Raw genomic sequence first — 12,983 nt, 5'->3', positions numbered from 1 at the left:
CATTTGTCTTTCCGATAGACGGATGACATACACGCCATGTACATTTGATTTGTCTCATAGGCCGATTTCGGCCTGACATAGACGTTAAAAATCTTTCTTTCTTTTCTTTCTTTCTTTCTCTCTCTCTCTCTCTCTCTCTCTCTCTCTCTCTCTCTCTCTCTCTCTCTCTCTCTCTCTCTCTCTCTCTCTCTCTCAAGCTCCCTCCCTCTCTCGAGTCTCATGGCCCAAGCTTCCGCATCAAGTGAACGTGTGCCCTTGGGTGCGAAGAAGAAGGAGGATGAAGCTTAATGGTGGGGCGAAGAGCATTCTCGAGTGTTGGGAAAGGCCGGTGGTGGACGTGCATGGAAGTGCAAACTACATGGCTTTGAACGACAATCCGGCACAACCAAAGTCCGTGCTCACCTCCTTAAGCTAGAGGGACAACAAGTAGCAATATGCAAGGCAGTCAATAAGCAATTGTTGACGGTATTTGAAGCCAAGGATGCCACCCATCAAAGCCAACAAAGAAGAGAAAGAAGCGGCAAGGCCAAAGCGTCCCGCAATCGACCCCAACGACTTGGTTTCTCCCTCTTCTACACCTTCTTCATCAGTCTGTGGTGAAAGTAATGCGGCAACGATGGAGACGGCAGCGACATCATTTCAATCGGCATTTTCAATGCCTACTACTACTCCGGTCTCCACTCCCAAATCTCACCAACGCACCCTACATACCACTTGGGATCCAAAACAGAAGGAGGATGTGGATGCAAGTGTTGCCCGTTTTTTCTATCAAGATCACATCCCCTTCATAAAGGCTCGGTAAGACTTACTATCATTTTCTCACAATCAATCATCTCGATTCTCATTCTCATCTAAATAGAAAATCCTAATACCTCTTGTGTGCACTGTGTAGGTCGGAGTACTTCAAGACCTTGTGCACGAGGATTGGAGAGTATGGGGCACGCTATGTGCCACCCTCTTCCGAGGCCCTCTGCACTACTCTACTCGATAGAGAGAAGGCCGTTGTGAAGATGGCAACCCTCAACATGAAGAGGCAATGGACGAAGTATGGGGTGACCCTCATTGCGGATGGTTGGAGCGACACTAGGAGGAGGTCCATCCATGGCATTGTTGTCTATTCCAAAGGGGAGATGTATTTTGCCGACTCCCATGACGCCACGAAGACAAGAAAATCAATAGATGTCCTTGCAGGTGAGTGGGCCTCCGCCATAGAGACCATTGGTCGGACCTTGAGATAGGTCTAGTCACCGATGGGGAGGCATCAAACAGGGCAGCCGGAGCTATTCTAAAAAGCGCTTATCCTCACATCACCGTGTCCTTTTGCATGGCACATGCCTTAATAACCTCTTGAAGGATTTCGGCAAACTACCTTGAATAGAGCCTCTCATTGCATCCACGTCCAAAGTGGTTGCTTTCATCAACAACACAACATACTTCGAGCCGAGTTCTTGAAGCGGTCGGGGGCAAAGTGCTTATAAAGTATTGTGAGACCCGCTTCGCCTATAACTATTTAATGGTAAGCCACTTTGAGTGCAGTGCGGCAACTCTTCATCAGTACAGAGTTTCCTGAGACTTTCCATGCAAGTAAAGTCGCAAGGATCATTTGTACAGGGAAGGTAGAGGATCTTGAGTTCTGAGAGTCTCTAAAGACTATTGACAAAATGGTGAAACCAATCATCCACTTGCTTAGAGTGATGGATGGTATGCAACCTTGCATTGGCAAGGTCTATGGTCGAGGCACTTGAAGATCTTGAAAAGGACCCAGATAGGCTCGAAGAAATCAAAGACCTTTGCAGTAGCAGGTGGAATGCCTATAGTTCACCTCTTCATGGTGCAGCTTTTGTGTTGGACCCAGAGTTCCAGGGTGCAGGGTAGGAGCATCATTCGAACACACATCAGAACACCATCTTGAAGAAACTTCACCCTGATCGTGACAAGCAGCGCAAAATCAAGGATCAACTTGCATTTTACAAGGATATGCGAGGATCATTTGGAACAACCTATGCCCAAATTGATCGCACCCAGATTTCCTTCGTCTTGTGGTGGCAAGAAAATGGTTCAGATGGTCCTACTCTTCAGCGACTTGCCGTCCGCATTCTCAACCAAGCGGTTAGCTCCTCTTGCTTGGAGCAATTCTGGAGTGTATATAGCCACATTGCATCTAGAAAGAGAAACCGACTTGGAGTGGAGAAAGCCAATAAACTTATTTTTGTCATTGCAAACTTAAGAATGCTTTGCAAGTCAGCATCCAAAGTGACAGATCCTTTTCTACATTGGGAGACGGAGGCAAAGGCAGAGGCAAGGTGCTTGGAGAGACAGGAGGATCTACGCATGAGGATGAGCCTATGCAGGAGGATTGGGATGATATGCACGACGCAAGGACTCCACTACAGATTGTTGATATTTGTTTCCTTTGTGGCCGCCGGCTTTGCCCCCCTTTTTGTATTGTATTGCACTACCACATGAGTGATTGAATCTTGACATGTCACCTAGTGACTCTTACACTTGTTATTTAGCACTCTTGCCTCTACATATCTTTTTGTAGCGCCTTGGCTGGCCTTGTAAGCCATCTTTATGATCTATCATCTTTTTGCTCCAAGCTTTTGTGTGGAGTCTGGACTCTATTCAACTTTGAGTTGATGTTCTATCTATGAAGAATCAAGATGCTTTTGTGAAGGATGATCCCAATTCATGTGTTGTGTGTAGTGCGCAATCGCATGTAAGCCTTAAGACTGAAGAATCATTGCAAAGCATGCCTAAATAGGATTCTACTTGAACTAATGGGTGTGGATGGCTCTCTACTAACATATGGGTTAAATCCAACCTAATTTAAGCATATTCTAAGCTTACCATTCCGGCCCCCGTTCCCGTTCCGCTTTTTTGGGGGGGGGGGGTGGGGGGGACGCGTTCCGAAAACGTTTCGGAGGTCCCCGTTCCCATTCCGGGTAGCTTTGATCGCAAGGAGGCTTTCCTCTTTGGTTTGAACGAATACACCAAATACAATGTGCACGTTTTCATCCTAAGGACTACAATGACGCCGTCAAAATTGCTCTTGCACAAGAAATGAAGCACAACAAAGGTAAGCCGCAGAAGAACAAGTCAAGTGCCCCTCAGAGCCAACAAAATCAATAGAATGGTAGCAACCACAACACCTCTCCTTCTCAATCTTCCACTACATCTAAAGCACATAACTCTTCACCTACTAATGATAATAAAGAAAAGCCGAAAACTCAAAAAGACCCTATGTTGATACCTAATGAAAAATCTGCTCAAGGAATAATAGGCGGTTGGTTAAGTCTTGAAAAACAAATCGAATATCAAAAGAAAGTAATATGACTTCATAAGTTCAGAATAGTCTGAACTCACGAATTCTAAGAGGTAATAAAGTACTCATAAAACTATAAAAGCAAGGGACTCAAAAAAAGAAAAGAGAACAAAAAAAGGTAAATCACTTTATTTGCTATGAAACAAAACTAGATAAAACAGAACGTTATTAACGTAAAAATGTTTTTAGAAGAGTGATGCGTAAAATAAGTTGACGCAGCTTACTTGGCTAAAACTTAAAACAAGTACTCAACTTTAAACAAAAAAGGAAAAGACATCTTAAAACCTTAATCCTAGAAATCAAACTTCACACAATAACTTCTAAAGGAAGATATTCTTAAGTCCTAACGTAAGCTAAATACGAAATAAAAAAATGAATACTACTTCAAACCTACAAAGAAGAGGCTGCAAATAACCAAAGAAGTACAAAGATCCAAACTTGACAAAATGTGACCTCAACTTTGTTGCTTGTCCAAATAGGAAGAATAAGATTATCACCTTTATCACGCATAGCTTGGACAACAGCTATGACATCCCTACTCACGTCGTCAGTGCCCAAGAGTAGTGCAAGTTTGTAAAGAGGTCATTCATGCTTTGAACGTACTCTACAAAATCAACGAGCTGAGTTTCTATCACCCTCCGGAGGTGATGGGCATACTCAACCATGATGAAGGCTAGCATTTGTTAAGCTAGAGTAAAAATACTAGAAGCGCTAGAGATCAAAACAACAAAATAGTGTGTTGCTAAGTCAAACAATAAGTGGGCTTTTAAGTTCCCCACTTTTATTGAATTTACTATTGATTATCTTAAACATTCCAAAGGTAGAAACACTAAAAATAAACTTACTACGATGCAAAAATGAACGAACGTTTTTCATGATTCTTTTGAACAAGTATCCTTTCTCAACGAGTAAAGAAATAAGATGGCACGATTGAACAACAAAAGCAGATTTACTAGAACAAAGACGAGAAAATCTAAATAACTCAGAGCAAATGACACCGTACTTAGCTAAAAGAGAAATGTTTGAAGAGATGTGAGGCATACGGATGATATTTAGATTGACATATTCTGATTCAAGGCGCTTATCATAGATATCTACCTCTAATCCCAAGGGAGTCTCAAAAATCTTAAGGTCTAAAAAGGCACAACATCACTATTATTTGTGGTACAGTTAAGTTCACAAAACTCCTTGGGATAAATTCCTCCACCCACAAAACTCGAACTCAAGTACATAAAATCTTGAAAAGAAGGAACGTCGGGAACAAAAAGATTATTTACAAAGCGTCTTACACTGCATAACTTGTGTAAAAATATTGGGCAAGTGTTAGCAAGGACAAGATGCTCCATAAAATCAAACTCATAAGTAAAAAGATAGAAATTAGCAAGAAAAACAACACAATTGGTGCCCATAGGGATACCAATTGTTTGCTTGAAAAGAGGATCACCGACGGTTATATATAAATTGTCCAAAAGAGAATCATACCTAGATGAATCCAGGATAAGCCCAGATTCACCCATAAAGGAAAGTGCAAGGTATAGACCCATGGTAGTCACCCACAAGACAATATAACCATCAGCTTCATCATGCATAGTATTGACTAAATACCACGACATCCCCACTAACGTCGTCAGTGCCCAATAGTGGGTGTAGAACTAGGTACTAACATATGCTCCCAAACACAACACCACACAGACACACACACATGAGCATACATCAACACAAAGTTCAACGTATTGAGTTTCTGTCATGACTCCGGAGATCAAGGGCAGACTCAGCCATAATGAAGCAAACCAAGATATGATGTCAATGTCACCTACAATCCTGGTGAATCTCTTTTTTCCTTTGTCTACATCTACATTCTTACTTGTTAACCACAAGAAGTCAAAGTTCAAGGCTGACTTTTCTACTAGCAATGCCTTGTACCTATCCTTCTCAAGCTTGTACGCAAAAACTTTTGAAATAAGAAACTTGACTCTGAATTTAAGGTCCTCCAAATTTAGCTTCGTATATAGAGTTGTAAAGTCAAAAGTTTGGAGACATTAAGGAGAAGATTTCTCCCTAAGGCTTCTTGAAGAGTTCAAAAACTTTATAACAAGAATCACACCTACTGAATCATTTAAAATCCAACTTGAATCGATAGGTACATCTGCTTCCTTTAGCAAATTTTTCCACAATTGATTTACACTCGGTAAAATGGCTTTGAAACAATAACGAAGCCATTGGAAAACCTCGGTCAAAGAGGTGTTGCAAGAAGCAACTATAAATCTAGGCTTTATAGGGTTCTTGTGGAACTTCCAAACTGTATATAAAAAAGGTAATTTAGGCTTGCACTTGAAACCAAAAGACTTACAAAAATCTTGATATTTCAAGATAACCTCTTGCATCGAAATATCACAACCATTGTAAGTCTTAGAGTTTACTTCACCAAGTTGCTTCATGTAAACATCTTTCTCAAAATCCCTGTGAAGAAAGGCGGTCTTCACATCCATTTGTCTAAATAGAACTTTCTGCATGTAACAACAAAGTTATTAGAGCACTTATCTATGTAAGAGATTATAAAATCACGACGAAAATTCCTAAGAGCATCACGATCAGAAGAAGATAAGCTATTCCTTCCTGAAGAGAAATTTGACACTATGAGCCGGGATGTATGCGACATGAAAAATGTATGCACAAACAAGTCTTGGGTTGATGTATGTGGTAGCAATGTGGTTTCTAATTCCTCACTCATGCAAGCTATGGTTCAAACAAAGAATGTTGAGAATGTGGATGTGGAGGAGTTGAAGGAACGGGAGCGACGTTCCAAAAACATTGTTATTCGTGGAATTCCCGAAGAGAAGTTAGAGACACCTCCTTCTCTTGCCATTGTTATTGAAGATTTCTTCAAAACCCACTTTGGCATGTCCGGAGTTATGGTCTATGGAGCACATAGAGTGGGGAAGCAAGGAGCTCCTCGCTCGGGAGAACGGCCAATTGTATGCACCATGCCGGATGAGACCAAGCGAAAGATTATCCTTGATAATAGTTGGATCTATTTGAGGGATACAAAATGTTTTGTATGTGAAGATCGCACTATTAAGCAACAAAATATGCGTCGCAAGGCATATGAGGAAAAGAATAATAAAAACAAGGAGATCTCTCATGAAGAAAATGTGCCCAAGGAGGAGGCAAGTCTCTCAAGCAAATAGGGATGTGTGACCTATGAGACCGAGTTACAATTGAAAATATGCTTTTGGAATTGTAATGGATACCCATGGAATGCGGGGGTTGGCATTGATGAACTAACAAGCAAAGCCGATGTTATACTTCTTGTTGAAACTTGGGAGCATGATACACAAAGGATTAACGGCTTGGAGGATTACAATGTACATTCATTGATGTGGTCAAAGAATCTCAAGCAACGAAGAGGACAAGGAGGGTTAGCATGTATGGTTAAGAAAGAATTGGAAGATTTTGTATCAATTGTGAAAGATGACAAGTACAAACGTTATGTATGACTGAAAATTATGACACCAAAAAGAGCACCCATTTTTGTAGCCGGTTGCTACATTCCTCATCATGATTCTCCCTTTTATGCTTGCATGGATAGAGATCAACCATTTTCTGATTTGGAAGAGGACATTGCTTATTTCAAAGGTGAAGGTGATGTTATTGTATTTGGGGATATGAATGCTCGCACAAAAACATTGCAACATGATACTCAACAATTTGATATGCCATATATTTCAAGGGAGTTGGAGGAAGTTCACTTATATGATCGTACTTCAATGGATAAGAAAGAGCCGGATCACTATGGAAAGTTACTTTTACACATGTGTAATAGCACGGGTATGCTCATTGCCAATGGTGTATCTTTGTGGAGTGGAACCAATGGATTTACATGTAGGAGACATAATGGGGATAGTGTGATTGACTATATGCTACTCTCTGAAGCCATCATGTATCGCATAAAGAGTTTTATGTTTGGTCAAAGGACCCCGGAATCTGACCATCGCACCTTATGTATTGACCTTTCATGTGGAGAAGCAACTAAGCATAATAATCTCAGCTAAAGGAAAGAGAAGTTATCAATATGTATGGATTTCAAACGGGCATCAATGTACATTGAAATGGTTGAGCAAAAATTATGGATGACAAAGCTTCAATGTGATGCACCATTGGAAACTAAATGGGAAGCTTTCAAGAAAGCTATGTGTTCTTGTGCGGAAGAATGCTTTGCCATAAAGCATCTTCATGGTATCAACAAAGATAGATCACGCAAAAGGTGGTTTGATAAAGAATGTCAAGATGCTCGAAAGTCCTTGATAAAGCTTGATGCAACTATGGACAAAGACAACTATCAAAGTCATTTGCATACATACAAGGCATTGATTCAAAAGAAGAGAAGAAGATGGGAAGTAAAGTAACAAGAATTTCAAGTCCAAGAAAAGGCACATGCATGTGGAAGATTTTGGAGAAACTTGAGAGTCAAGCGGGTTGAGAATTTTGGTAACTTGAGTCTAGTGGATATGTATACACATTGTAGGCAATTATATGAGCAAGCAAATACTGAAAAAATGCCATTTTATTGTTCACTCCCATGTATGCCGTCTTTTTTTACTATTGAGGATGTATGCGATGGGCTTGAAAAGTTGGCCACTCGCAAAGCGGCAGATCTTCAAGGTATCAAGCCGGAGATGATCAAATGGACGGGAGATTTTACCCATGAGTGGATGTGTGATATGTTCAACCTTGCACTTCAACATGGTATGCCTTATCATTGGAGTACTAATTGGGTTAAGCCTTTGCATAAAGGAGGGGATGTAAAGAATGTAAGCAACTACCGGACTATAATGATTGGGTCTCTTATGGCAAAGTTGTTTGGGTGCATAATGGAGATGAAATTGAGTGATTGGGCTGAAGAGAATGACAAGCGTACAAAGGGACAAGCGGGTTTTCGTCGATGCCATAGCACCATTGATCATCTTGTCACTCTTCGTGTTCTCATGGAGGAAAGTCGGTTGAAAGGCAAGCGATTGTATTGTTGTTTTGTGGACTTTAAGAAACCCTTTGATATGATTCCACGTAACAATTTGTGGAGAAGGATGGAAGAACTCCAAGTGCCAAGTGAGTTTATGCTTGCGGTTTTTCGAATCTATGAGAAGGTGATTTGTCAATTACGCATGGAAAGAGAAATTTCAGAAATTTTTGTAAGCACTATTGGGGTTAAACAAGGATGTCCATTGTCACCAACTCTCTTTGGTCTATGCATCGATCAATTGGAACAAATGGTACTTGACTTTATGCAAGAAGAAGGCATTGAAGAGGTCACTATTTGCAATGCGGTAATCATGCTTTTGTTGTATGCGGATAATGTAGTGCTTCTAGCACACACTTTAGAAGATGCACAAAAGCTTATGGTTGTCCTTGAGAACTTTTGCTTGCATAGTGGGCTGATTGTAAATGAATCCAAAACAAAGGTTATGCTTGTGAAAACCAACCATAAGGAGAAGCCATGCATTGTGTACAACAACGAGACACTTGAAGTTGTTGAGAGCTTTAAGTACCTTGGCCTTGAGGTTCCATCCAATCACAAGTGGCATGAATGTGCTATGCGTCGTTTGGAAGCGGGAAAGAGAGCATATTATGCATTTGAGAACATGTGTAATGCGGGAAACATCAAGTGTTTGGTTCTCAAGAAGTATCTTTTTGATGCATTGGTGACATCGGTTCTTCGTTATGGAGTTGAAATGTGGGGCGGGAGCATCTCAAAGTCTACTTGGAAAGAGTTTGAGAATGTCCAAAAGCGTTTTCTTACAAACTTTCTCCAAGTTAAGACACAAACACCATATATGCTCCTACTTCTTGAGTCGGGATCTCTTCCAATTGAGGTTATGGGCATGGAAAGGGTTGTGGAGTACATGATAAAGATGCGTCAAAACCCCTCACATTGACTTCCTACAATTGCATGGGAAGCAAGCAAAAAAGTTCAAAAGACGCATAAAAGCAAGATCTTGAGCACGGGATGGATGCAAGACATAAAGAAGTGGTTTGGAAGATGGGATGCATTACACTTGCTACATGATGCTTCAATTGACTCTCAAGTGAATGAAGCTTTTCTACAACGCCAATGTATTACGGCTTGGGAGAAATCCGGTGTATCACGCTTCATACATTACACCACCTATACTGCCCCCAACTACAAAACCATGTTCTTCGCTGAGAGAGGAAACCGTACTCACACTTACATGCTTGAGTCTATTCCCTTGTCTGCGATACGCACTATCGCAGCAATTCGGCTTAGCTCCCATTTCCTTCGATGCGAGATAGGGCGTTGGGGCAATGGAGAAGAGTCAAATCGATTGTGCACATTATGCTCACTGCAAGTTCGAGAGTCTGAGTACCACACACTATTAGAGTGCTCAGCTTTTGATCACATCCGAACTTGCTTCTCTCACATTTTCAGCCATAACTTAGACCTACACACTTTCCTCTCCCAGCCAGAGTGTGGGCTCTCCATTGCCACTCTCATCACTACAATTTTGGAGCATCGAGAGTCACTCATCAGCCATACACATACTACATCACATGTAACTTTGGTCCCATAGGTCATATTTGACCTCCGAGGACGACAATAAAATCTCTCTCTCTCTCTCTCTCTCTCTCTCTCTCTCTCTCTCTCTCTCTCTCTCAAGATGAGGAAATCGCACTACTCAAGAAAGAGCTTGTAGAGGTGCGATCGCAGAATGTCCTCGAAGAGGGAGAGCTTCAATCCTCAGTAATTGAAGAGCTTAACACGATTAAGAAACAAGTACGGGCCATCAAAGAAGGTGGGGAGCAACAAAAAGAAATGACGACCTCGTGGGTAGATGTCATCACAAAGACCCAACAAAAAGCAGAAAAGGCCGAAAAATGGATCGAGATTGTCAAGAAAGGGAAAGGCAAGGAAATAACCCCACCCCCACACCAACCATCATCAACTTGACACTAGAAGAGGAGCAAAGGAGATGTGTGCGGGACTTACACGTAAGGATATGTGGCCTCAGAGACCAAGATAATGTCGAGGAAGAGGTGAAAGAACTCATGACTCTGGTGGGGGTCAACGAGCAGACGCATACGAGGTCTGGAGAGTGGGCACTGTCACAAAGTGATGACGTGGCTACGGACAGCAAAAACCCTAATTTCTGCCAAAAACCCTAAAATTCTTGCAAACCCTAATTTTCGAAAATCACGGAGGCTATTAAAACAATCACAGCACAAGCATTAGCAGATTGCAACATTTTATCTCTTTCACCTGACGGGTGATATGAATGTGATAGTACGAGATTTAGTACATTAAGACATCTGTGAAGAGATCAACAAGGTCTGGAGGTGACTACTAAATAAAATACAATGATCATGATTTTCATCAACAAAGATACTGATGTGAATTTGATGTAAACGTTCAGTCACTCTCGTCTTTGTGCATGTACTAGATCTGTGTAGTAAGGTGTATGAGTGTCACGTGCACTCTAATCCTATGTGCATGTCAACAAGCTAACTATTTCTAGAATTTAGGATGGCCTAGAGAGTGTTTTATCACCCTTGTGAGCCTGTACGCAAGACGTGCATGTCCAGGCACTGTAGATAGTTGCATACCCCTTGATTGCACATGAGCACAATATGAGTCTGCTAGGTGTAAGCATTGGGGAGTGTTCCCATACAATTGCATTAATATGTAGTCTATGTTGTTATCTGCGTGTGAAGCACCTCCTATGAGTGAGTTTATTAACTCATTAATAAGTGGCATTTTAAGGAATCCGTGGGATTTTTAGTTGCATTGACCGACCCAGCTTTAATTCCCTATATAAGTGACCCTAGGGGTCATTTCTCACGCATAAGTCAATACCCTCAGTACCCGCAGTACCCTAGCATCTCTTGCGTGTTTGCACCAAGTCAACCCATTGGCACTAGAGTTTTTAGTTTTAAGCCATAACCTCGATGCACCATCAGAGATCTAGCCATCAGTACTAGCGTTTTCAGTTTTTAGCCCAAGACAGATTAGCCAGTGTTTTCAGATTCAGCCTCAAATCAACCAGCGTTCTTCAGTTTTCAGCCCATCGCCAACATCGGCAATAGTAGATCAGCCCATAGCCTCGTCGCACTCAAAGATCCCATTCACCATCCCTAGCCTTTTCAGTTTTTCTTCTAGCTCATTCTACATCTCTTCTAGTCCTTCCTGAACTTCGACTTGTGGAGCCTCTTGCTTCTCTACTCTTTCTGCTCTCTCTCCCGCTGTCCCTCCTTGTGCTCTCATGCACACAGACTTCTGTTGCAACATGGGGGTCGAGGGGCAAAATAGTGACAAATCAGCCCAAAGTGGGACGCCCATAATTCTTGTGAACAAAAACTTGGTGAGACTCGCGACAGCCTGCGCAAAGAGAAGAAACTTGGCGACCCAAAAACAGGTTGAGGACGCATAATGATGACCTACATGGAATAAAACGCTAGCCAGAAACTTAACAGCCCAAAGAAAAACCACTGAAGCTTAAGAAGCAAATGACAGCCAAGAGGTAGTCTCACCTGCAAAATCGGTCACTTTATCAAACTTGCAGCCAGCAGCGATGAGGAAGAAGGAAAACTGGTAAAGAACCTGGACAGAAAAGGGAGTACGCAAAAATGCAGGGGTTAAAAGGGAGCATAGCTGCCGAAACCTACAAGGAAGGGAACTGCAACGATGTCGTCTAAGCCCCGCACAAGAATAAACAAGAAAAGCAAGAGAAGATCTTTGAGCTCACAGTGACAATGGCAGTGATGGCGAGGTAGTTGTCATCCAGCACAGAGCGGCCGCCTTCCTTTGAAGATGATTGCAAAAGGGTACGCATGTGGGTGACTCCAGCGGTCATCAAGCTTGACAGGCATTGCATGTACTCGTCCAACCAGACCATGCTTGGGCTATACAAGAACAATAGTGTAAATTACGCAAGATGGCTTGCTCGTCAATGCCTCCTTGCCGATGAGAGACAGAGAGAGGGGGAGGGGAGAGGCTGCAACGTGAACAATGCTTTTGAATGATTTGAGTGGCAAGGGCGCTTCCAGCAAAGCTAATCATTTTCTCAAAGCTAATGTGGCCTATTGATCATTCAAGTTAGTCAAGATGGCTTTGCTCGTCAATGCCTCCTTGCCAATTAGACAGAGAGAGGGATTCAAATTATTCAAGATGGCTTTGTTCGTCAAGGCCTCCTTGCCAATGAGAGAGAGGGAGAGTTTGAAATGATTTGAGTGGCAAGGCCGCTTCTCAAAGCTATTTTGGCCAATGAGAGAGATAGAAAACGAGAGCTCCGCCAAAAGCCGAGCAAGATTTTCCAAGCAAAGAAAAAATCGAGCAAGTTTTATCAAAATGATTTAGTTAATTATATATAATAGATTTTCTTTGGGTGATTTAAACAAGTATTAAAGACTTTTAAAAGGTTTATGTGCTCTACAAAGTGAAAGCTTCCTTTTAAACCTCTAAAAATATAAAGAACATTGAATCATTCTAATTTTTCAATCTATAACAATGTGCTTGAAAATAGACAAACATGCTCGTCCTACATATACCACCCCCCCCCCCCCACCCCCCAAAAACCTCTCTTCTCTTACTATGGTGTGTGGTTCGTTCTCTCTCTCTCTCTCTCTCTCTCTCTCTCTCACACACACA

The 12,983-nt window shown here is 41.8% G+C and overlaps 1 protein-coding gene and 1 pseudogene across 2 annotated transcripts in view; both read right to left on the bottom strand.

Moving 5' to 3' along the window:
• Window positions 1-12,384, bottom strand: part of LOC147465235 (uncharacterized) — a 38,700-nt gene extending 26,316 nt beyond the window's left edge. Inside the window, exons 1-2 of one of the 2 annotated variants that reach the window (XM_086518987.1) lie at window positions 12,082-12,384; window positions 11,867-11,936 (exon numbers count right to left, since the gene is read on the bottom strand). In XM_086518987.1, the coding sequence (XP_086375113.1) occupies window positions 11,867-11,936; window positions 12,082-12,231 (220 nt within the window). In that variant the 5' untranslated portion in view covers window positions 12,232-12,384. The remainder of the gene's footprint in view (window positions 1-11,866; window positions 11,937-12,081) is intronic. The other variant, XM_086518982.1, reaches the window with a different exon arrangement.
• On the bottom strand, window positions 3,878-6,539 carry LOC147465236 (uncharacterized; annotated as a pseudogene).
• Window positions 12,385-12,983: the final 599 nt, after the last annotated feature.

Source organism: Adiantum capillus-veneris, chromosome 1, assembly GCF_014529385.1.
Source record: "Adiantum capillus-veneris isolate H3 chromosome 1, ASM1452938v2, whole genome shotgun sequence".
Classification (NCBI taxonomy): Eukaryota; Viridiplantae; Streptophyta; class Polypodiopsida; order Polypodiales; family Pteridaceae; genus Adiantum; species Adiantum capillus-veneris.
Note: the sequence above shows the minus strand (reverse complement) of the source record. Positions and strands in the feature narration are given on the sequence as shown.